This window comes from Gastrolobium bilobum, unplaced genomic scaffold (genome assembly GCF_033153095.1).
Source record: "Gastrolobium bilobum isolate Gb01-03AN ecotype WA unplaced genomic scaffold, APGP_CSIRO_Gbil_v1 utg916, whole genome shotgun sequence".
NCBI classification, from domain to species: domain Eukaryota; kingdom Viridiplantae; phylum Streptophyta; class Magnoliopsida; order Fabales; family Fabaceae; genus Gastrolobium; species Gastrolobium bilobum.
Genome location: NW_026896968.1, coordinates 25,478 through 52,082, shown reverse-complemented (window position 1 = coordinate 52,082; position 26,605 = coordinate 25,478). Strand labels below are relative to the sequence as shown.

Sequence of the window (26,605 nt, the reverse complement as noted above, 5' to 3'; positions counted from 1 at the left end):
AACGTAAGTTTTGACTTCTCAGCCCCAATTTCCACTCCTTTTTCCTTAGTTTTTGCATCATGCAACAGTCCTCGAAGGGCTACAGGTTGAACCCCAGCACGAATCTGGTACCCTCGAAGCAGGACCGTCTTCCCTTGGTGAGAAAACTGCATCGTCTTCTTCTTCCAGTCTTGACACACTTCGCCTAGAGTCTCCAGCCACTCCATGCCTAAGATGAGATCGACACCACCCAAATCTAAAAGATAGGCCCCTATCGTCATACGATGTCGTCCTAATTGAAGCCTGAGTTCTGTGCACCGTCCTTTAGAGAAACGCCGACTACCGTCTCCAAGACAAACGCTGAACTCTTTGGTGTCTTTGACCGACAGGTTTAACGAATCGACGAGCTCTGGAGCGATGAAGTTGTGGCTCGCTCCACTATCGAGCAACACCAAGATCGGGAATCCTTCCAACTCTCCTTCGATCTTCATCGTCTTCGTTTGGACCACCGCGTCAGGTTGTTGTCCGCCGTCGTTCTCCGTCTCACAAATGACATGGTTGCATTCCATCTCCCAACCCTCGGTTCCCTCTTTCTCTTCTGTACTGGTAGGGTCATTTGGTTCCCCTACGACGTCGTCCTCTTCCCATACCAGCAAACGCAAGTGATTGTCTGGACATTGATGGGTTGGACTGTAATTTTGCCCACACTTAAAGCAAAGGCCCTTGGCCCTCCTCTCCATCATCTCATTGTGGGGTAGGTTTCTGTATCCTTTAAAATTGGGCCCACTTCTCCTGTCACCTGGCCTGTTGGGCCTTTCCTCTGGTTTAGTTGCTTGGGCTGGACCTCCTACAGAACGATCAGTTTTATGTACAAAACGGTCACCGCATGTTACAGTCACACTCCTCGACGAAAATGACTTGGATCGCGCGGTGGTGGTTTCCACTTCCCTCCTGACAACTTACGCTCTACCGTCCTGGCGATGGAAATCATTTTGTAGCGGTTGGGAGGTTCTAGGGACAGCACCTCCAATTTAATTTCTTCCTTGAGTCCACCGACGAACAGACCCATGTACTGGTCATCAGGCATAGGGGAGATCTGAGCTGATAACATTTCGAAAGATTCAACGTATTCATCCACCGTACCTCCTTGTATCAATTCCTTTAATTGAGCAAAAGGATTGCCAAAATGACCGTCACCATAACGATCAAACAAGGTGTGCTTGAATCGTTCCCAATCCAGTTGTGCATCAGATTCCTTGAGCACCTTGAACCAGTGCCATGTGGAACCTTCCATGCAGATCTGGGCATACTGAATGCGCATGGTAGGAGGAGTGCCCTGTACAGAAAAGTAAGCCTCAGCCCTCGCAGCCCAACCTACCGGATCTGTCGCGGAGAAGACTGGAAGCTCGATTCGTTTGGCCTTAATTCGATAATCGTCACTCTGATTCTCAGTATGAGAAATCTTGACGGGTGTTTCGTTCTCACCATTGTTTTCTATCCCCTTTTGTTTCGAATTTTCACTGCTTTCTGCTACAGTGGGCCGACCCAGTTCAAATACCCACTTCGTGAGTGTCTGGGGAAGGGAATACTCTAGGCAGTCTTTCCCCTGCTTTTTGCAGAGAGGCTGATTCGAACCCGCGACCTGACACACCACGGCAAGCAAGCTTACCGCTGAGCCAAGCCGGCCCTTCTGCTACAGTGATAACCGGAATTCCTGTCGACGAACTACGATTTTGGAACCCATCTTTCATCTCCATGTGTAATACGTGTAAACTCTTCGCGATATCGGCGACGCTGGTTACCAAGGTGCCTAGCTTAACGGAGTGATCCGAAAGCTGAGTGGAATGGCCCTTTGACGTAATCTCTTGTGAACGGAGGATGGTCTCCTGAGTGCGAAGCGAATTTTCCATTGTTGTCATTCTATTTTCAAGGGTGTCTACGCGTTGTGAAGTCATTCTGGTGAGCATACACTACTCAACGTTACACTCCCTCACACAATCACAATAAACTCTCAATGAAAGCACCAATTTGATAAGAATTTAATCCCTTCTATCAATTAAGAGGGAGACACTTTGTATATTAATAAAAGGAACGATTACAATAAGATTTGCAACAACAAAAAATGAAAGAACCAAGGCTCCCTGCTAAGGAGATAACTCCACTAGCCCCCTCTACACCAGTAGGAAATTAACAAGTTAATCGATACCCTCTCACTCCTACTCTCCATCCCATATAAACCTCTCCAGCAACAATGAAAGCAATAACAACAATAACAAACCCCTCCACTCACTCTCTCTCCAAAACCGTTTATTACAACTCATTACGCGTCACACTATTTCCCTATTCCTATTCTTTCTGTGATAAACCAGCATTGGTTCATTTCTCCTTTGCTTGGGTTGTTGTTCCTCTACATTCATGGGCTGCTCCTTTTCCTCTATACATGGGCCTGCATCTGTTGGGCTGCTTGAAGTTGCACGTCTCTTATCACACACACACGCCCGCGCACACACACACTTCATAAACATTTAAAAATATCTAACATTTTTATTTTCTAATAATAGCACGGAAAGTATATCTTATTAGATTATCAAAAGTTAAAATTCTGAAGACAAAATCTTTGACTGAAAAGGTTATGCACTACTGAAACCCAAATAAGATCCCAACAAGTCCAAGAACTATGTTAACGACTGATGATAAATAAATCATTCAATTGAACTAAATGCTAAGCTTATGGCGATGTTATCACTTGGAAAAACCACCAATCTGTTTCAGTCATCCCATAAGATGGAAAGAGAATTTATCCATGTCATAGAGTATACAAAATATACAAATTGTCAAAATCCATCAATGTGTTTATTGCATAAGTTGGAATGGGCATTCATTCATATTTCATTGAGCTAAAACGTATACAAATTGTAAATGTGTGTGAGGAGTATACAACTCTGGACAAACTAAATGCTTAAGAAATTGTTTTATGAATATTTATAAAATCTTTTAAAGGTTTAGTAATTTGAAATAAATGGTAGACCCATAATTAAAAGCATGTGTAAATTCAAGATTTAAAATAGCCTATTGGTATAATAAAGAAAGTTTGCAAACATCTGTGCTTTTCAATATGAAATTAAGCTTTTCTAAAACAAGAAAAACCGACAGTGACTAGCAAATAAAAGCACTAAAAACTGAAAGAGTGATACCTCTATCTCTTTCTTTGCATCATATTTGCCATCTGTTGTACATGAAACACGGTGCAAACTTTTGTTCAAATTTTTCCAATGCGATTCATCCAAAGTATCCTGCAGATGGGTCATACCATTATACGCTAATTGAGAGAGAGATAGAGAGACTTGAAAGGAGAAAACTGAAACACTATTATTCTCTAACGAAAACATGTACAAAGGTTACACTATTTATAGACTAACGGGCCTAATGGGCCTAAGGAAATAAACCCAAATAATGAAATGCAATAATTAACCTAATTTCAAATATATACAAGAGAGAGAGATAACAAGAAGCCCCAATACCAAAACATCAGAATAAGATGAGAGCCTAATCACCTTTGCACAGAAAATGTATACATTAACTGCATTTGTTTGCCCCCGTCGGTGAGCTCTATCCTCAGCCTTCAAAACATAATCACATTATTAGCATAAGATATACTGTTAAGATATCAGGAATACCCACACATCTTACACTTCATTGTATGATGGAGCCATCAACTACGACTGGAACAACAGATCAAACAAATTGTATGTAATTGCTATAATTTAGAAAATCTTCACTAGTGTAATCTCTTAGGTAATAGTTATCAACACTGCATCAGTTTCATGGTCAAAAAGACTGCAACAAGTGCAGTGTGCAACACTAGGCATGATGATTGAAGAAAGATGAAAATATGTTCCATTACAGGTCTGTTGTCTTAGTGTTTCCCAAGTGTTATTTTGAATGAATCCACCCGTTCTGATTTCCCAATAAGATATTACAACTATCTTATACAGATGCAACCAAAATTTCATTGTTTTTGTTCCTTTGAAGGTGGTCATTTTCAGATGTAACTACACTACCATTATCATTGAAAATCCAGCACCAGAATAAGAGACACTCAAAGCACAGTATTGACGTAACATAATAAAGACATCTTCATTATTGTAAATCATACAACAATAAGACTATTTTATTTATTTTGCTACAATAATTAGTTTTCTGCACTTTGGGATATGCAATCTTCCGCAGAATCTTTTGCAGTTATCTTGATAATACATTTGCACAAACTGTTCGAAACCAAATGGATGTTTTTATAATCAATTGTCATGACAAGAGAAAACACAAGTACAGGCAAATGAGACCTATCCTACAAGCCAACAGCACTTGTAAGCAAAAATTTATAAATGAAATGATATTCCATCAAACAGAACCTGAAGCATCAGAGAAGGGCACTGAGGTAGCTCCAAGAACACAACATCTTGTGCTGTCGAGAAATCAAGTCCAAAACCAGCTGCTAGAATACCTATGATCGCAATTTTAACCTGACATAAATGTGACATAAATGAAAAGGCCAAAAAGTCCACACTTGTCTGAATGATATAGATGACATGGAGCACATGCTGCATGTATGTGCATATGAAAGTAGGACACTGAAAGGTAGATGGTTTGATGGTAACAAAAATGTTCAGTAAGATTGTTTTTAAGGAATTACACGATTCTTAACACAGTCAAATTGTTTTTTTAATAAGTGGAGCACCAGACTTAATCTTAAATGATACATGTAAATTTGTTTACTAATGATAATTGATAAGTAATTCATGCATGCCCGCAACTACTTTAAAAAAAATTATACATCAATTCGGCAAATAGAATAACAATGAAAACGAGATTGATCAATAGAAAATAATACTACATCAAAGTTTTTATTTGTGCAACAGACAACACAAAGAATCAAAAAATTATAATTATTCCAACATGCAATCAAATTATGAGAAAAAGTTATGATACCTCTGGTGATGATCGAAATGAGACTACTGCTGATTGCCTGTCTTTGGCAAGAGTATTTCCATCGATTCGAATAAAACTTATCCCTTTCTCGCATATAAACTCCTGAATGGTTCAGAAAGGCAAACTTTATATCAGGAATTAAATCTAAATGTTTGTGGGACATCAAAGTCATCAAAGCACCAGAGGCCAAAGTAAACATAAAGTATGATGACAGTCAATTCAAATGAAAGGACAAGAAGTCAAAAGGAGTTACAACATGAGGAACTCCAGTCACCAAACTGGGTCACAAGTTGTCTAAGTGAATTTAAAAGTAAACATTAACTTCTGAGTTACGTCATGATGGTTGGCTGGTTGTGGGACATCAAAGCACCAGAGGCCAATGTAAACATAAAGTATGATGATAATCAATTCAAATGAAAAGACAAGAAGTCAAAAGGAGTAACAACATGAGGTACTCCAGTCATTAAACTGGGTCACAAACTGTCAAAGTGATTTTAAAGTAAACATTAACTTCTGAGTTACTCCATGATGGTTGGCTGGTAGCATGATTTACTAAATTTGACGTATGATGGTAGCGATCCCAAAGCAAAGGAGATAAATCAAAATGAGAGCAGTAAGTTATAGCAGTCACTGCACTATATTACATGCTGCCAAAGGGATTTTCAGTAAACAATAGCTTCCAACTGAGAATAAATGAACCTGTACTCCGTCAAGAACTTTGTGGTGATGAGCAAAAATTATCATCTTTGAAGCATTCTCTGATCCTGCAATGAGTGGATGGAGGGAAAGCCATTCACGAAACCCAGAAAGCTTTGCAACTCCAAGTTCCTGATAAGAAAGCTTTCCTGATAACAGGAAGGAGATATGAATGAAGAAACTTTTATAACATTCTTACAGTTTGGATAAAATTTAATTCATGCAATGCAACAGCTGTTCAGCGGAAAAAGTCTGTTACAACCATGGCATATATCATTTTCTTCACGTATACATATATAAAATAATACTATCAGAACGATACAAGGGAAAGTAGCATGGCAATTCTCTTTGAGCAGCATTAAAAACCATGCAACATTTTATTAAAGTATAAGCAAAACATTGAATGAGCACATTTTGTTGTTGTTAACTGGTATTATCAGGTTTTATTGTTAGGAAGTCAATTAGGTTTGGTTTCCTATTTTTCTCAGTTGAAGAGTTGGCTGATAACGTTATCAGATCACAAAGGCTGCAACTGGACTTCCTACTTTTTGGGGTCTTATTGGACTTACTTGTGATTTTTGGTATTATTTGTCTTTTTGGAATCATGAGGAAATTCTAAACCATCTAGGGTTAGGACTAGAATTCAATCATTCAAATGATTAGCACATGGTATAAGAGTTTCAAATGATTAGCACATGTTAGAGATGTTTACATAAACTATTCATGTGTCTTTACCTAACAGTTTAAGCTTTTGAGATTGTTCGTTCACCGCATGATATAAAGTTTAAATGACCAAGTAGTATAAAGTTTGATCCTTACCACTACCATTCTTCTAATAAAAGGTAGAATTTCAGCACATAATCGGTGGCCTTGTGCATCATCTATACTTCAAGCCCAAAGGGCTCTTGTATGAGGAGGCGTGTTAGAGATGTTAATATAAAACCATTCACGTGTCTTTATCTAATAGCTTAAACTTTTGAGATATTTGATTCATGACAATCATTATGTAGTAATTGGTTTAGTACAGAATTTCAAAAACATTTGAGCCTGCCTTCTCTGGATTTTTTTGCCACAATTTCATTCTAATAAGCAAGGCCTTAAATACAAATGAACTGAAAGCAATTATGTGATACAACAGTTGAAACGCAAATCCAGCACTTTACTACAATAGAGGCAACGTTAGCTAACAATACCTTCAGATTCATCCAAATTTTCCAAAGGCGTGTCATCACTTTCACTTTCAGAGGCATCAATCTTCAATACACCAACTGCAGTTTTGGCAGCAACTATATCAGATCTCTTCAACAGCAAATTTATAATTTGCCGGCGTTTTGGAGGTAACTGTAGCAACACATGTTCCTTCATACGCCTTATCTACGATACATGAAAGGCATAATAAGACAATATGTTTACAATGTAGGAGAAATATCATGAAGCATTGCTATGCTCAATCGAGGAGACATAATAAAATAAACACTGATGAAGTATTTAAATGTAAAAAGTGGCAGTCAGTAAACCAAATAAACATTAAAGTCAAAAGCACTAGAACAAAATTATCCCAGAAAGCCTTTGTTTGCAAAATAAGTAATAAGCAGTTGGTATGAAATTTATGGAATATGTTAACGCGAACCCAATATACAACTACTTAAAAAAGAGTAAAGTATGTATGGTCTTATATACTAAAAAAAGGACTGTTAGAAGTATTGAAAACAGATTGATAAGAAGTTCCACATCATTATGTTAGTCTTATGTAATTCTTAGTCACTCTGTATAGTAGAGCCTCCGTTGTGCAATTGAAACAAGGATTTAAACATTTTCCTTCTTTTTTCTATGTATTCAACATGGTATCAAAACGGTACCATCCTCCGTGTCCTGTCCCGTCGCTATTCCGCTATTGAGTTCCCTAAATTTCAAAACACTTTGTTATTTATTGTTTTCATAGACTCTTTGTTAATTGCATCTCAAGCAACCGTCGTTTCTTATTGGCCACAACCCCAACTATCTTCCACCTTGACTGGCCACCGCCAGCCTCCATGGCCGGCAACTTTTTGGCAGTCCTCACGATGATCCTTTTTGTCCAAGACCCACCGACAACCTCTTATCTGACACACTCTCACTAGCCTTTTCTTTTCTTGCACTATTGTTCATGCACTTTTTTTCTTGTTCGTTATAACCCATGGCTGATTCTAGTTCCTATGTCCCTCTAAAGGAAGCTCCGAAGCCTAAGGTACCCATTTTCAACAATTATGTCAATGCTCCACTTTGAAAAGAGAAAGTTAGCTGCCCATACTCTTCACCCATCCAGATCTGATTTGTCTTAGTTGTGGGTGTTCCTCTTTTTAGGTTTTTCTGATTCTTTTTGCTTCAGTTCAAAATGGGAGAACACAATTCTAGCATAACCACACTCTTCTCTCATCAGAGGTGACCCTTTGAATTGTTTGTCTCTTTTTTTAATGCCAATATAGCATTGAAAGGAAGAAGTTTAGAAGTTGCACTCTAGTCTCGTCAGATCGTCACAATTATTGCTTGGCCCCACCGAATTGTCCCAGTTGTCAACCAGCCCTATTGGTCTATGTCCAAGTTATTGCCTAGTCTAGTTAGAATTTTTGTCCCAGCTACAGACTGGCCTTGTTTGATTTTGTCTTTAGACATGCTTTCATTGGGTCTTCTATGTTTTCTTGTGGTTCAAGCCTCCAAATGTCGTTCTTGAAGAATTTAGAGAAGTTTTAGTTCTTGCTGGGTATACTTGCTTGCCATGACATTTTTCATTGATGGTCATTACAACAAGGTCTCTTCTTCCTTGGTTTCGCAATATGATACGAATCTTAAGAGAACCTCACCCCAAAAGCTAGCTCATAAGGTAAGAGAGCCCAAAGTCCATATAAATCCCATACCAGAACCTTATGTTTCCGATGTAGAACTCCAAATCCTATACCTTAGAGTAGGATCGTAACATTCCACCATGCTCTGTAGCCTCGGCGCTCACTCGGGCTGGCTTTGCACTAGTCTTTTACTATCCCTGGCTGAACATTGCAATGTCAGCGTCACCACCTGCACCGCTCGATTACAACTAGAAGACATAGTGAAAGGCTTTGATAACAATTGATATGAATCTTGGGAGAACCTCACCCCAAAAGCTAGCTCGTAAGGTAGGAGAGCCCAAAGTCAATAAAAACCCCACACCAGAACCTTACATTTCCGATGTGGGACTCCAAGTCCCATTACCTTGGAGTAGGATCGCAACACAATATTTCAACTCATTTTTCGGGCTAATAGTCATTCCAACCACCTTTGATTTTGATAACTCACTTTTAGTGAGTTATGTGGGTTTCATAGTTGAATACCTATGGACCTCCTTTTTAGCATAACTAAGAAAATATATGCCATTAATGATTAAAATGCAGGTGTTGTGACTACAACTTTTGGAAAAAGTTGTGTTAGTTTTATAAAATAAAGCTAAAAGAACTCTTTTTATGTATGTAGTCTTATAATAACTGTTAGAAATATTAGAATAGGAAATATTAGATATGATTAGATTTGATTAAATTACTTCCTATTTGTTAATATTCTGGGCTTCTCACTTAAGCCCATTAGGATCTCTATATATTGTAACTCTTTGCATTAGGTTAATACACAATTGAATACAATATACCTTCATATTATTCAAGTTGGTATCAGAGCTAATATTCTGGGAAACCTCTTCCGCATAAAACCCCTATCTCGCCGTGCATCATACCGGCAACCCCCTTTTTTTTATTTTTCTCTCTAACCCTTACTTAATCACAAAATACTTATCCTCAGCCTTGAATTGTCAAAGACCATCCTCCTCAACCTCGAATAGGACGACATCAGCCTCCGTTTGCCGCCGGAACCACCGTTAGCTACTGTTCACGGTCACCGGAAAACTTTTCCGGCGACGGTTTCCACCAGACCACCTACGATCAGGCTCTCCTTCCTCCGGTGACCGTTTCTGTTGAAGTCCCATCACCGGCGGCCACCCCACGCGCGGCTTCTCTGTCTGCGCGTGGTGCTCACGCGCCTCCTTTCACCGGCGCGTGAGCACTGTTCCGGCCACCTTTTCCGGCCATTCCAGGACAGACAGGCTCGCCTTTCTCCCCTCTTTCCAAATCTGCCCTCCGTTCGTTGTGGGTCTCGTCCGTTCAGAATACATCAGTAATTTACGTTGTTCTTGGTCTCGGTCCTTTGTTGTTTTTCATTGGTATTCTGATTTTTATTCTGGTTTTATATTCTGGTCATCTTGTTTTAATTTTTCTGTGATGGAGAGCTTAGGTAGTGCATCCAAAAACATTACTGGCCACATCTCTAGTACTACCCCATCACCATTCTTTTCTCGGGCCAATGATTCCAATTGGAACAGTGGACGCGGACGTGGCCGCAAACAGAGGCCTCGTTGCAATTATTGTCAGAATCTTGGGCATTTTGAAGAACGCTGCTATAGGAAGTACCCTCATTTGAAGCCACTGACTGCCAACTTTGCTCAAATTGATGCTACACTTCCTTCTATTGGATTAGTAACTCTTTCAAGTGCCGACTATGAGGCACTTCTCAAGAAGGTTTCTTCTCAACATCCTACTTAAGACACTAGTAATCATGTTGCTTGTTTTTATCAATCATCTCTTGAACCCTGGATAATAGACTCAGGTGCTACTCATCATCTTTGTGGTAATAAAGATCTCTTCACTTCACTTTCTTATTCTAATAACCTGCCCCCTTTCACTCTTGCTGATGGCACTAAGGCTCCTGCTCGTGGAATTGAGGAAGCCAACCCAACTCCTCTTTTAACTTCTGTTTATTATATACATGGCATTCCTTTTAATGTAATCTCTGTTAGCCAGTTGATTCATTCTCTTTCATGTACCGTTACCTTCTCTAAACAATCCTTTTCTATGCAGGATTCGGGTACGGGGAAGACGATTGGAGCAGGCATTGAGTCACGAGGTCTCTACTATCTGATTGCACCACCTTCTCCAGTAGCTTGTTCTCTCACAGAGTCTCCTGAGCTAATTCACAGCCGTCTGGGTCATCCAATCCTCTCCAAGCTTCAACATATGGTTCCATTTTTATCCAATCTTAAGTCTTTAAACTATCATTCTTGTCAGCAAGGAAAGCACATTCGCTCCTCCTTTGCTAATAGAGCCAATAAAAGAGCTGACACTCCTTTTTCTATTGTTCATTCTGATATTTGGGGTCCGAGTCGAACAATGTCTGTTTTGGGTTTTCAGTATTTTGTCACCTTTATTGATGATTTCTCTCGTTGCACTTGGGTTTATTTAATGAAAAATCGGTCTGAATTATTTTCAATTTATCAAAAAATTTGTGCTGAGATAAATACTCAATTTGGTGCCTCTATTCAAGTTTTGCGCAGTGATAATGCAAAAGAATATGTATCTCTTGAGTTGTCTAATTTTTTGGAGAAACGTGGACGTTACACCAGACCACTTGTCCACACACTCCACAACAAAATGGAGTGGCCGAACGTAAGAATCAACATCTGGTTGAAACTGCTCGTACCCAACTAATTCATATGAATGTTCCACTTCGTTTTTGGGCAGATGCTATAATCACCTCTTGTTTTCTCATCAATCGCATGCCCTCTTCCGTACTCAATAACGAAGTTCCACATAGTATTTTATTGAGTAAATACCTTTTTCGGTCCCTAACAAAAAACACGGTCTCCACTTTAGTCCCTTACAAAAATAAATTAGTCAGTTAGTCCCTAACAAATTCAAAGTGGACCCATTTTAGTCCTTTTGAGGGACTAATATGGGTCTTTTTTGAATTTGTTAGGGACCACGATTTCAACTAAATGGGTCCACTTTGAATTTGTTAGGGACTAACTGACTAATTTATTTTTGTAAGGGACTAAAGTGGGAATCATGTTTTTTGTTAGGGACCAAAAAGGGTATTTACTCTATTTTATTTCCAGGAGCACCTTCCTATCCTCTTCCTCCACATGTATTTGGATGTACCTGCTTTGTTCATGATCTTACTCCAGGAAAAGATAAATTAACATCCAAAGTCTTCAAGTGTATTTTCCTTGGATATACTCGTTTTCAAAAGGGGTATCGTTGCTACTCTCCTGATCTCAAGCGTTATACTGTCTCGGCTGATGTCACTTTCCTTGATCAACCACCTTTTCATTCTATCCCATCTCAGATAACACAAGTTGATCAAGTTCTTCTTGTTCCCTTTCTTGATTTGTCTTTACCAGTTGCAGGAGACTTTATCCCGGAGGAGCAGCCCCTTGCCTCCATCCCTGAGGACCGTCCTTTTCTCACCTATCAGCGTCGTCAGACTGCGCCTCCAGCGGATTTAACCCTTACTGACTCACCGCCTGCTGCTGTCGACTCTTCCCCTCCAGATCCTCCATCAGAAATTACTCCCATTGCCCTGCGCAAAGGTATTCGATCCACTCGTAACCCTCATCCACTTTATAGTTTCTTGAGTTATGATAGACTTTCTTCATCACATTTTACTTTTATTTCTATTATTTCGTCTATTTCTATTCCTAAAACCACAGGTGAAGCACTCTCTCATCCGGGTTGGCGTCAAGCAATGATTGATGAAATGCAAGCACTTCACTCCAATGGCACATGGGATCTTGTTCATGCTACTCCTGGAAAGTCAGTTGTCGGTTGTCGATGGGTATTCACTGTCAAAGTTGGTCCTGATGGCACTGTTGATCGCCTCAAAGCTCGTTTGGTGGCCAAGGGATACACTCAGATATTTGGCCTTGACTATGGGGATATTTTTTCTCCTGTTGCCAAGATGGCATCTGTTCGCCTATTTCTTACACTTGCTGCCATTCATCAATGGCCTCTTCTGCAGCTTGATATCAAAAATGCATTCTTACATGGTGACTTGCAAGAGGAAGTATATATGGAGCAACCACCAGGTTTTGTTGCTCAGGGGAGAATTCTAGAATGGTATGTAAGCTTCGTAAATCTTTATATGGCCTGAAGCAGTCCTCTCAGGTTTGGTTTAGTCGCTTCAATTCTGCTGTTCAATCCTTTGGCTTAACCAGAAGTAAAGCCGATCATTCTGTCTTCTATAGGCATAGCTCTTCTGGCCAGTGCATCTACCTCCTGGTCTATGTTGATGACATCATTATTACTGGAAGCGATCAAGTTGGGATTGATCAGTTAAAGAAGTACTAATTCAATCAATTTCAGACCAAAGATCTTGGCAGACTTCGATATTTTTTAGGAATCGAAGTGGCACAGTCTAGGCAGGGCATCTCCATTTGTCAGAGGAAGTATGCACTGGATATCCTAGATGAGATTGGTATGTTGGGATGTAAACCTATTGATACACCTATGGATCCTAATGTTAAGTTGTTACCCGGACAGGGGGAGCCATTGGCAAACCCTGGTCGTTATCGCCGATTAGTTGGAAAGTTGAATTATCTTACTGTGACAAGACCAGACATCTCTTTTGCAGTTAGTGTGGCAAGTCAATTCCTTGACTCTCCTTGTGACTCCCATTGGGATGCAGTTATCAGGATTCTTCGATATATCAAAAAATCACCAGGAAAAGGTTTATTATATACAAATAAAGGGAATGCAAAGGTATCTAGCTATTCGGATGCTGACTGGGCAGGTTCTCCTTCAGACAGACGATCCACCTCGGGGTATTGTGTTCTTCTTGGAGGAAACTTGATCTCTTGGAAAAGTAAGAAGCAAATTGTGGTCGCAAGGTCAAGTGCAAAGGCAGAATATCGGGCAATGGGAAATGCAACCTGTGAGCTCATCTGGCTAAAACATTTGCTTAAGGAGCTACATCTCTGTGAACAGCAGCCCATGAAGCTCATCTGTGACAATCAAGCAGCATTGCATATATCCTCTAACCCAGTCTTTCATGAGAGAACCAAACATATAGAAATTGATTGTCACTTTGTTAGAGAGAAGATTCAGTCAGGAGAGATCGAGACAGCATTTGTTAATTCCAGTGATCAACTTGCAGATGTTTTCACCAAGGCTCTTAGAGGTCCCCGAATAGATCATATATGTAACAAGCTGGGAGCTTATGATATATACGCACCAGCTTGAGGGGGAGTGTTAGAAATATTAGAATAGGAAATATTAGATTTGATTAGATTTGAATAGATTACTTCCTATCTGTTAATATTCTGGGCTTCTCAGTTAAGCTCATTAGGATCTCTATATATTGTAACTCTTTGTATTAGGTTAATACACAATTGAATACAATATACCTTCATATTATTCAACTATAACTACATAATCAAGAAAAGGAAAGAGCACTAAAATGATTTGGCAATTTTGGAGAAACAAGAAAAAAAGTAGTTGAATTGCATATGCGTGGGACCACATTGAAGATGCAAAAAGACCCTTTATACCTTGATTTTGGTTGGAGAATTTCAAACCATCAAATCCCCACAAAAAATGAAGGCTAAGATTGAATCAAAAAGAAGAATTGAGAAAAGGCATAAAAATGGAGAGACAAGACGCTTCTGACACATAAAACACTTTTAGGTTTTTTACATTCATTCAAGCACATCACCATTCTTTTCATCTCTCTCTACCTTCACCATTTTGTATAGATGCGAAAGAAAAAGTACAAAAGAGTTCAACCTAAATTTGATGTTATGCATATTCTGGAAATGGAATGAGGAGGAATCTTCTCCATGAAGGAGCTTGTTGCAGCTATGGAGCAAAAATTGAATTTCTTAGTTCTTTCTTCAATTAATTTCTATTTGGACTATCTTTTCTTAGATCTTGTTTTAGGAATTGTGTAGTTTAATTGAACCTATGTAGTTGTGACATGTCTAACTTGATTTCAATTATGTTTAAAGTTTCCATTTTGAATTACAATATGAACTAAATTCGTAGGATTAGATATGGATTGTACTTGAGATCCTTTGATAAATTCTGAACTGAATTGTTTTAGTCACATCATCTAATTTGAGTTAAGGAAATTTAACTGATAAGCTAGTTAACAACTGGCTATTGTTACTCGAGTAAAAAAAAAAGGATCTGAGTATTGGAAAATACTTGAATCTTGAATCACCTTAATCAACATGTTTGATCGTATGGCCCCCTTTTTGCGGCTATTTCTTGTCTCATTTGATGTTTTTAAGCCATTTTTGTGTGTTTTGCATGTCCCAACACTTACTTCTATTTCAAACTTTTGAAACTCCTGACATTCTTCCTCTCATATGGAAAGTCCCAAAGGAAGACCACAATCTTGTCTTACATGTTCTTCCTCTCACCTTTTTTTGATCAGCAACCTTTCTCTGCTTTAGCCACACAGGTGTCTTAGGATCTACGGCTGCACCACCACCTTCTCGTCCTCTAATCACTTATTAGTGACGCTCCTGCCCTACTTGTGACAACCTTGTCTTAGAAGATACTCCTAGTTACTCATTGCCTTAACTTGTCATTCTTTTTGCCCTAGCTCTTGCATCAAACAATCTGGTCATTGCTCTATCCAAAGGTAATCAATCCACTTGTAATTCTCACTCGCTTTATGCTATTCTAAGTTATTACTGGATTTCTTCACAATATCTTATCTTTGTATTTAGTCTTTCCTTTGTATCCATCCATAAAACCACAGGTGAAGCACTACCAGACATACTTGTGAATAGCCCCGCTTTAGCGCGCTATAGCGGCTGGCCTCCACAAACCGCGCCACGACGGTCAGACAAAGTGTAGCGGCCGCTATTGCGGCTGAATCGCGGTGCTATTGCGCCACTACAGTAGTTTATGCAAAAGTGTTCTCGTCGTAGAATGAAGAGATTTACAACTTAGATACAAGTGAAAGTGAAGATGAAGATTTGGACGTTCATAATTTCAATTATGATTAGTTCCTTAAGTTCTTTGATTTTGACATTTCACTTAAGTAACAGTTTGAATTTTGACTAATTTTGCCACTTTATTTTGTTGTGTTACAATATTTGAGACTTTAATTCCTTCCATTTGCTTATGATTTGAATTTTAATGTTTGAAATCATTTATGTTTGAGTTTAAGATCCTTCATATTTGTTTTTTATGTCACATTTTCACATTTTAAGTTTTATATTTGTGGAATACAATTTAGTTATCACTTAGGTACACTTTGCACAGTAGTGTTGTAGCGCTACCTGCTATAGCGCTATAGCAGTTTGGAGGGTCAGGCGCTACGCGCCACTATCCGAGATTAATAAGTATGCTACCAAATCTAGGATGGCACCAAGCAACGGTTGATGAGATGTCTGCCCTGCACTCTAATGACACGTGGGACCTTGTTCCTACACCAGCAGGCAAATCCATAGTTGGTTGTCGTTGGGTATTCACTATTAGGGTTGGTCTTGATTGCGCTGTTTATCGTCTCAAGGCTCGTTTGGTCCCCAAAGGATATACTCATATCTTTGACCTGTATAACAAGGACAAGTTCTCTCCAGTCACTAAAATGGAATCAATTTGGCTTTTCCTTGCCCTACCTGTTATTCATCACTAGCCCATACACCAATTAGACATTAAGGTACCCTTTTACATGGTGATTTGCATAAGAAGATTGACATTGAGCAACCATCGACTTTATTACTCGGGGGGAGTCTGGATTGGTGTGCGAACTCCACAAATCACTGTATGGTTTGAAACAATCACCTCAGGCTTGGTTTAACCGCTTCAATTCACTTGTTCAGATATTTGATCTACTGACAGTGATCAAGTTTGAATCAAACAACAAAAACAACACTTGTTCAGTCAATTCAGACTAAAGATCTTGGCAAGCTACGTTATTTCTTAGGTTATTGAGGTAGCACAATCTAGACATGGCATCTCCAGCTCTTAAAGAAAGAATACCTTCGATATTTTGGAGGAAACTGACATGTTAGGATGTAAACCTATTCATATACCAATGGATTCCAATGTCAAACATCTTTTGGGACAGGAGGAGCCACTTACAAACCCTAGTCATTATAGAAGGCTAATTGGAAAGTTAAGCTATGTTATTGTAACAAGACAAGATATTTCCCTTGCAATGATCATCCTGAGTATTGTTCTTGATTCTCTATGTAACTCTCACTGGGATGCAGCTATTAAGATTCTCTGATATATCAAATGAGCACCTGTCAAAGGATTTTTATATAAAAATAAGGGAAATGTAGAGATTTGTTGTTACAATGATGCTGATTGGGCAGGCTTTCTCTCGGATAAACGCTCTCTACTTTGTTATTGTGTCCTCTTTGGAGTTAACTTAATTTCATGGAAGAGTAAAACGCATACAATGGTGGCTGGATCAAATGCAACAATTTAGTATCGTGCAATGGAAAATGCTACTTGTGAGTTTATCTGGTTGAAGTAGTTGATCAAAGAATTGAATATATGTGAATTTCAGTCAATGAAGTTAATTTGACAATCAGGCAGCATTGCACTTGTCTTCAAATTCAGTATTTCACGAAAAAACCAAGCAAATTGAAATTGATTACCATTTTCTCCAAGAGAAAATTCAGTATGGGGAGATCCAAACAACTTTTGCCAACTCTCATGATCAATTGGCGGACATCTTCACCGAGTCTTTTAAACATCCCTGAGTCAACTACATTGGTGACAAGCTTGGTGTCTAGGATATATACGCACCAATTTGGGGGAGTGTTAAAATGTATATTCATAGGTTTTGTGCTATTCGTCTCACACTCACATCATATTAATAAGACTCAAACCCATATAATTATTGATATAAATATGATCTCTATGTGGTTACAATATACACATGGTTTCTCAATTTCAAGTAAGCTTTAGTTTGAGGGAAAGTGTTAGAAGTATTGAAAATAGATTAATAAGAAGTCTCACATCATTATATTAGTCTTATGTAATTGTTATAGTCGTTCTATATAATAGAACCTCTATTGTGCCATTGAAACATGAATTTAAACATTTGGCATCTCTTTTCCATATTATTTTTATTTAACAAGGATATCAACCTATGCGCAATCTCCAAAATTATAATTAAGCCTTAACCCACTAGCTGGGGTTGGCTAAATAAAAAAAAAGCATAATCAAATCACGCTTAGCGAAGAGACTCATTTGGCTGCACAAATTTTAGTGCAAAATTGCTCTAATTGCTTCAAGATGCCAGGCTAGTCGTTTACAAAGCAAATATAAGAACAAAAGAATATTTCTAGAAAGGTAATCAATGTCAGTAGTCCAAAAAAAATGAAAGCTGAAGTAATCATCAGATGATAAATACATGGGTTGAGATCCCACCATAACAGTTTGCTTTAATAACACGTTCAACTCCTCTAAGCGAATGCCCTTTGAATAATCCTGCAGCACAATTCCATCATTTGTGTCAACTTTACTACCCATAAAGAATATAAGTCCAAGAATATAAATTTCATCACTTCTTATCACAAGTAACTAAAGACTCCAAAGATGACAATCTTAATGTCAAAGATGGGTACCAAACTGCACCTCCCAAAGGCCAAAAGAGAAAAGAAGTAATTGAATTCTCCAATCTCAGAATCTAGAAAATTTAAGACCTTTAAAAAACTTTTTTTTTCTTTGGATTTATTTCTAAAACAGAAAACATTACAATTTTGCAACATTTTCTATCAACTTAATTCATTATGTAAATAGAATCTCCCTGATTATGTAAATTGGGCAATCCAAATCATGTGATTATGGGAATTAGGACATGATATCTGTATTTATTCTATATTATTTTTGGCAATATAATCCAAACCCCCTTGTGTAGTTGAAACACGAATTTCACCAAATACTCTCATTCCCTTGTTCCTTGACATAGTATCTAAACCCTAATGAGAGACAATCGTAGTTTGTTCCAACCCAATCGTAGTTTGAGAGAGTTGGTTCATGACAGTGCATATGACCTATATTCTCCCACTTGAGGGAGACTGTTGGTAGTTCTGGGTAAACTATCCAATTAATATATTGTAAATTATGTAAACAGGACAGTCAAAATCATATGATTACGATAATTAGGATAATGGTGAAACCTATATTTATTCTGTATTTATTATTTTTGGCTATATAATCCAAATTTCATTGTGCATTTGAAACACGAATTTTACCAAATGTCTCCCACTTTCTCCTTCCTTAAGAATAGCATCCAAGGTATGGGAATAACATTTTTCATATTCCTCATATAAGGCACATAGAAGTTAGTGCTCTTCTTCTGTGAGACATTACTGAGCAGCTAGAAGATACTCAAAACAATTTGCCAACTATACACATAAATACATTACACACACAGAGGATATTAAGAGCTGTTCTAACAGGATTACCGCAAAATATTTTCCTTGGATGCCCTTCATATATTTGAAATCACAATAAGTTTTTGCAAACTCGTATTTAGTCTTCCCAAGCAAACCAGGCCTGGAAAATAGAAGCATATCCCAAAAAATAGAATTAATAGGCTTGGTAGAAAGAAATTTTAGATATGGAAAATATTCAACGTGAATATACTTGCCATAACATATTTATCTGATGAAATATGTCATACGGTCTATGAGCACCTAGGAAGAAATGCACCATAAGAAACAAGAAAACACGAAGTTAAAATAACCAAAAAAATAATAGAGGACCCGAATTACAACAAAGAACAGAAAGTTAAGAAATATGGAGCCACAATCAAAATATTAACACGAGACTTTTCATTTTCATAATTTCATTCCAAGGATTACTATTAGCATCAAAGCATATGCAGATGGCTTGCTTTGACCTATGCTACAACCTTGACAAAGAAGGTGTCCCTGATAACAGAATTATATGCTTGACCTTCGAAGCCACATCAAGGACAGCCTTTACCTGTTAAAACAAAAGACATGATGATAACACATAAACACCTCTTTAAGCATTAGCTAAATAAAAAATATAGATATAAAGGATAATGCATTAAATTAAAATAAGGCACACAAAGAACATGAATCCAGCTGCTAAAAGAAGTTCTTCCAAAAAATAAAAAAGAAATCAAAGCAAAAGGATTTTACTTCTTTTGTGCATAAAAGAGTTGTTTGACTCCCAGACCCACCCCAGATGCAAATCTTCCGATCCCACTAAACTAAATCTCATTCCTCCATCCAAATTCACATGAAACCCCAAAATTATTAATAAGCTTTACAACTTATGCCAATATCCAACCATACTAGTAAATAGCTCCGCTTTAGTGCGCTATAGCGGAGTTGCGTTGCGGTGCAGTGGCCGGCCGCCACAGACCGCACCGCTACGGTCAGGTGAAGTGTAGCGGATGTAGCGGCCGCTATTGCAGTTGAATCGCATCGCTATTGTGCCGCTACAGTAGTTTCTACAAAAGTGTTTCTCGTCGTAGAAGGAAGAGATTAACAACTTAGATACAAGTTAAAGTGAAGATGAAGATTTGGATGTTCATGATTTCAATTATGATTAGTTCATTAAGTCCTTTGATTTTGACATTTCACTTGAGTGGCGGTTTGAATTTTGACTAATTTTGCCACTTTATTTTGTTGTGTTACATTATTTGAGACATTAATTCCTTCAATTTTCTTATGATTTGAATTTTAATGTTTGAAATCAATTATTTTTGAGTTTGAGATCCTTCAAATTTGGTTTTTATGTCACATTTTCACATTTTAAGTTTTATATTTGTAGAGTACAATTTACTGTATCACTTAGGTACACTTTGCGCAATAGTGTTGTAGCGCTACCCGCTATAGCGCTATAGCAATATGGAGGGTGAGCCGCTACGCGCTGCTATCCGAGATTAATAAGTATGTATCCAACAAGTTCTTTAATCCTGAGTAGCTCTCATACCAAGCAAAAAAGTATGAATCAGCCCTGCTTTTGTATACACTGACTTTAATAAAATGTAAATGCCCATTCACAACGAGAAAAAAAAGACGGACAACCATGGTAGTAATTTTAGCAGCAATTATGATATCATCATCATTTGTAGGAAGCTTCTATCTTGGAGTACCACATCAGAAGAAATGCAAAAGTCAAAAGAAAAGTTAATATATTTATTTCACAGTAGCAGCAGTTTCCACACACCCGCCCATATGCACACAAAGGCAAAGGAAAATCAATGCTTTACAGAAATGAATGAATGCATTGCTACTAACACATCCAACAAAATAAAAGTTCTTATTCTAAGATCCTTTCTCTCTGCCAAGCAACCAACTCAACCCAAAAGTTTAAGCTATTAAGTGAAGGCAAATAAATGGTTTTATATTTTATATTATATTTTTAACACCCTCCCTCACACAAGAGTCCATTGGAACTGAAGAGTGGATGATCACAGGCTCACCTACCTATGCTAAGAAATTCCACAATATTTGGAAAAAGATTATTAGAAGAATGGGGCAGCAAGGATCGAACTATGGACCATTTAGTCACAGACTCATTTATAATTTCAAGCAACCAACTCAACCCAAAAGCTTAACTTGTTAGGTGAAGGTAGATCAATAGTTTTATGTTGTATGTTATATTTCTAACACTCTACAAATGTCACATAAAATATGTACAAATTTTAATATAAAGGAAATTGGCGTCTACTCATAATGCAAACTTATTTATTGTGTTTTAAATTTTAAAAACAAGAAAATGAGATGGAAACAGTGCATACCTCTCCTGGTTCTGAGGTTTTCTTTGTACATCGTACATGATGAGATTCATCAACAATCAGGAGAGCCCACTGATGCTCAAGCATGCTCTTCCTTAGACGATGGAGCATGGTATAAGAGATAACCACAACCCTAGGGCATCTCTTTAAATATATAGGATTGTCATGACGGCCAAAGACTGGATTTGAAGAAAGAAGCAATTCCAACTAAGTAAGGGAAGAAAGTGAAGCTTACACCACAAAGATATGAATAAAAAACCATCCAGCAAAAAGGGAAAGTAATATCCAAATTATTAAAATTAAACTCAATCTACAAAATTACTTTGGATGAAAACTAAAAATTGAAAAGCACTTCACACATTCAATTTTTAGTTTATGCACATGTCTAGTTGACTTCTTGCATATTGTATAGCATCAGTCCAGAACTCAAAGCCAACATGATAGAGTAGTTTAGTTTAGTGCTGAACAGACAGTTTCCCTCTTTTAACCTTGGGATGCTTCATTTGTGTGAGTGTGTTTTTTTTTTTTTTTTTGGGGGGGTGGTATTGATACAATCCCTCCAAAGCCTAAGGTGTATCGTAGGCAGCATTTCAGGGAATGATAATCTTCCAACTTACTCTATGCTGACTCATCAATGAGAAAGGGGAAGTCTGTTATAAGAGAACACAATCTTGGGAATTTAGGACTTAGGCTCTTCGGAGAGATCAGAAGCTCTCAAACTCTTCTGAGTCTATCCTCATCTTGTCAATCTTTCTGTCTCTGTGTTTTGGTTAATTCAATCAATCCTCTTGTAACCTTTGGCTTTCATTGTAACACTCTGGATGATTTCTGAGTTGTTTCTGGTTGAAATACAAATTCCAATTGTTGTTTGTTTCCTTTAATATTGGAATATTAGATTTGGAATGTTACACGAACACAAACCCAAGCTTCAATTTTAAGTTTCAGCAGAGTTTTGGTCTTGTTTGCACAATGCAATAAGACCAAGTTGAAAAGCATTGGACAGTTGGTTTTATTTTATTGACTACATAACACTAAACTTCTTCTAAAGCCCTAATTCATTATTCCTAAATATCCTGAAGAAATCATATGAGCTTCAAACCTTCTAGTGCAGTTAAAATTAACAGTACCAAAAAGCCCCAATTTGGGCAAACTCATCATCATCTTCTTATTATGTGTAACAGCAAACTATTCTTAAATAACCATCAATTCAACAAAACTTCCATCCATATACAGTTACTTTTATAGTAGAGTTCTCAAACCATGTTTAAAATGTGGCTGATTCACCTAACCTACATTTCCGTGTAGTAAAAGTACCATAATCAAAACCCATTATTTGTTCTAATTTGAATCTCCTAATCTCAAACCAATTTTAGCATAATATATCTTTAGAAGACCATTATATTTGTGCATTCTAATAAAAGATTCAACAATAACATAATCTTTGAATGCATGTACCGTACTGTTATTGCAAATATCCTACAAACAACAAACCTAAAGTGTGGCTCGAGGGTGGAGTGCTCCTCTGACTCAAGTTTCAGCCAAACCCTAATAAGATATTCCTATTCTAAGCCGGAATAAAATAATCCAAAATCCCTTAATAATAAATGATAACAAATAATCCAAAATAAAAACATCACCCCTGCCATTCAATATTAACAAGTAGCACAAAATAAAGCATCATACACAACATAACTTCACTGGAAAAGGCAAAAAAAATTACCCAGATGGATATCAGCAGGCAAACAAAAAGGAAGCCAACGCTCCAACTCTTCCGCCCAAGAAAAACGCAAAACAGCAGGGCAAACAACAAGTATGGAACCTTCATCCATGAAACATCCCGCAATAGCAATAGCCTAAAAAACAAATTCAAAAACAAAAAGAAACAAACAAGCAAGCCATATGCATTTCCAAGTAATTAGTCATTACATCATTCTATTCGTAACTGATATAGAACAATTCAACCAAGAATTACCAAAATGTGAAGCACAAAGATTAATTACCTGGAGTGTTTTCCCAAGGCCCATATCATCAGCAATGAGACAACGAGCACCTCTTCTCAAGGCAAACTTCAATCCATCCATTTGGAAAGGCAGCAACGCATCCAACAGAGTCTTTGGCAGCTTCTCAATCAACTCATCAACCTTCTCCTCACTCAAGTGTTCCGGCCTCACCGGTTCCCACCGTCCGGCGACGAACGAATGCGACAGCCTCTCCACCACACTGAACGTCGCCCACGGAATCTCCTCCACCTGCATCATCTCCCCCGCCGCCACGCATTTCAACCGCTTCACGACGGCGCAGTAATCGGCCAGCTTGTACACGGAGGCCTGTCCGCCACCGCTGATCTGCGTGTAGTGAGAAGGAATCACCTGAGATCAAAATAAAATAAAAATATTAGCAACAAAGAACGAAAGAAAAAAAAGAAAGAAAGAAAAAAGGGTTTTGATTGTTGAGTTTTACGTGTGAGAGAGTGTCGTTTAGGGTGGCGAAGCAATTGTGTTCGCCAGGGAAGGGGAAATTGCGGAGAGGGAGTGGGGTGATGGAGAATGAATCGGGGGAGCATATTTCGAGCCTGGCGAGGAACTTGTGTGGTTCGGGTTTGGGTTTGGGTTCGGTGTGGTGCGAGAACTTCTGGCATTTGAAAAGGTGCCAGGGACCTCCTTCTCCTCTTTCTGTTTGAGGTTGAGATTCTAAGAATGCTTTTCGTTTTGCGATCGCTGCTGCACGGTTCGCTTCCACTTGTTTTCTTTGCTCTTCAGTGAGTTCCATTGCCTCCTCTTCTCTGGTTTGGGCATGTGGAGTGAAATGAAGTGAAGAAAGGGTTTTGAATTGCGGGCGCAGGTTTGATGATTTGAACTACGCACGTGCGAACTACAGTGCGGTTGTTAGCGTAAATATTTTTTATGCCGGAGACCACCAATAATTCGGTTTTCCCTCTCACAACATCAATTTTTTCTTTTTTTTTTACCCTTGTTATTTTTTTCTTTTCTACTTTTACCCTTCCATTTACACTAAGGGACCACCAAAAGAATGGTAGTCCCGGACCACAATAAATAATCTTGTTGTTATCAGGGGAAAAATTTATTGTGCTCTCGTCCCATCATTCATTCAGTGGTCCTTTACCATAAATAGAAATTTTTCTTCCACTTTTATCCTTTCCTTTTTGACTTTTTCCCTCTCAATCCCTACTTTTTTTTCCATTTTGGAAGGGGATCACCATACTCCCGTCCCACCAAATACTCTCTCGTTATTAGGAAAGATGAAAAAATAAATTAATTATTATTTAATTTTAGGAAAAAAAATATTTATTATTTTAAGTTAAAATGACTGTTTTTTATTTTTGAGAAAATATTTAAATTAATTAAAAGGAAAATAAAGAAACAAAAGTACTTAGAGCATTGCAGCCCGAAGGTGCCCCTACAATCATTGAGAACTCTATCTCTACAATCATTAGGAATATCCCTCAATACTATGAGTTCCCAGCCTTGTTTTGAGCATGAGTTGCAAGCCAATCCGCAACACTGTTGCCTTCTTTGTATGTAGATCTTGATCTCCCAACTTCTACTCAGAAGCTCTTGTATCCTACAAATAAGAGCAGCTAGGGGATGACTTGGGTTGCTGCCTTTTTCAATGAACTCCAAGGCCACTTTGGAGTCACTCTCAAGCTGTATTTTCCTAAAATTATAATCCCAAGCAATTGTTAACCCGAACAGGATCCCCCAGAGTTCTGCTTTAACTGATGTACCGAATCCAAGATTCTTAGCAAATCCTAATCTCCATCTTCCATTTTCATCTCTGAAAACCCCTCCACAGCCTGTATTCACACCTCCATTTGTGCTTGATCCATCCACGTTCAGTTTGATCCAACCAGGTGCAGGTCTTAACCATTGAACTTGCAATTCCACTTTCTGTTTAGGTTGGATACCAGCTTTTGATAAGCTGAGTTGCGCTTCCTTGAAATTATTTAGATATACAATTGCACTTCTCACAACTATTGCATCAGAGATGCTTTGATTGGAGAATACAAATGTATTTCTATCACTCCAAATCATCCAACAGATGATGCCAAACAAGAGAGGCCAATCAGTGTTACCATTTGTAGTAGAATGAGAGGAGAGATTATAATGAAGCCAGCTAGTTATGTTACCCGAAGCAAAAACTTACCAGCTACAAGGAAGAGGAAGCTTCTTCCAGATTGCAGTAGCCCATTTGCAATCTCTAAACACATGGATGTTGGTTTCAGCAAAGGTTTGACATCTCGGGCAGATATTAGAGCTAGCCATATGTCTTTGCACCCTGCGGCAGTTCGTGAGCAGGTTCTCCCCCATAAGAAGCCATAAAAAAAAATTTATCCTTTGAGGCCCATCCCAACTCCAAATGAGGTTCCAGTTGAGATGAGGGCAGTGTGAGGAATTTTCTTCCAAAGCTTTGTATGCAGTGCTGACAGATAAGGACCCATCACTTGAGTTTAGCCAAATAGCCTTATCACTGCCATTTAATGGCGATGGGGGGAGAACACCCGCTATGGCATTAACTGCCTCTGGAGATACAAGATGCTTGAACATTTGCCAGTTCCATGAGTCATCATTACCCCTTATATCCCCAACTTTCCAATCAAGTGCAACAGTAGTTATATCTTGAGAGGCAGCATTAATAAGAGGATAGAACCCAGGAACCCATTTGTCATGCCAAAAAAAAGTGCTCAATCCATCTCCAATCATGATCCTTGTATTTTTTAGAACCTGAGGCCAGATTTTAGATACACCTCTCCAAAGATTGGAGGCATTCTGGACAGGTTTCAGTTTTGGGATCATGTTATTCTCCAACTTGTATTTACTTCTTAGTACTCTAGCCCAAAGGGACTCAGGATTAGTGATGATGCCATGACCAATCTTCATAATGAATGCCTGGTTTAGCTGTTTCATATTTCTCATCCCCAACCCACCTTCAATCTTAGGCCTGCAGATGGAGTTCCAGGGAAGGGCATGAACTTTCCTAGCTCCCTGACTAGAGCCCCAAATGAATCCCTTGGTCTTTTTCTCTAACTCTTCACAGATACCAAGTGGAAGGGAGGATGTTTGCATGGTATAAGTGGGGAGGGCTGCCATTACAGTTTTGGCCAAAGTGACTCGACCTGCCATAGCTAAAGCTTTCTGGTTCCAGGAATTCAGCCTCTTGTTTGCCTTATCAAGGATGAACTTAAAGGATTTCTTTCCCCACTCTTTGGTGATGAATGGGAATCCCCAAATATTTTCCCAAGTCAGCAGTGGGATCAACACCTAACTCCTGGCTGATCTCCATCATCACTCTATTGTGATTAACATTTTTCGAGAAGAAGACTTTTGTTTTACTCTTGTTTACT

General features: G+C 38.3%; 1 protein-coding gene across 3 annotated transcripts in view; it reads right to left on the bottom strand.

Annotated features, from left to right (window-relative positions):
* The window catches only part of LOC133303060 (uncharacterized), a 34,510-nt gene extending 10,487 nt beyond the window's left edge, over positions 1-24,023 (bottom strand). For all 3 annotated transcript variants that reach the window (XM_061502908.1, XM_061502909.1, XM_061502910.1), the window contains exons 1-14: positions 23,704-24,023; positions 23,244-23,612; positions 22,964-23,096; positions 21,247-21,422; positions 19,381-19,454; positions 19,117-19,152; positions 18,932-19,022; positions 17,892-17,951; positions 6,858-7,038; positions 5,668-5,813; positions 4,969-5,070; positions 4,392-4,502; positions 3,534-3,599; positions 3,174-3,272 (exon numbers count right to left, since the gene is read on the bottom strand). In XM_061502908.1, the coding sequence (XP_061358892.1) occupies positions 3,174-3,272; positions 3,534-3,599; positions 4,392-4,502; positions 4,969-5,070; positions 5,668-5,813; positions 6,858-7,038; positions 17,892-17,951; positions 18,932-19,022; positions 19,117-19,152; positions 19,381-19,454; positions 21,247-21,422; positions 22,964-23,096; positions 23,244-23,612; positions 23,704-24,012 (1,953 nt within the window). In that variant the 5' untranslated portion in view covers positions 24,013-24,023. The remainder of the gene's footprint in view (positions 1-3,173; positions 3,273-3,533; positions 3,600-4,391; positions 4,503-4,968; positions 5,071-5,667; positions 5,814-6,857; positions 7,039-17,891; positions 17,952-18,931; positions 19,023-19,116; positions 19,153-19,380; positions 19,455-21,246; positions 21,423-22,963; positions 23,097-23,243; positions 23,613-23,703) is intronic.
* Between the last annotated feature and the right edge of the window lie 2,582 nt (positions 24,024-26,605).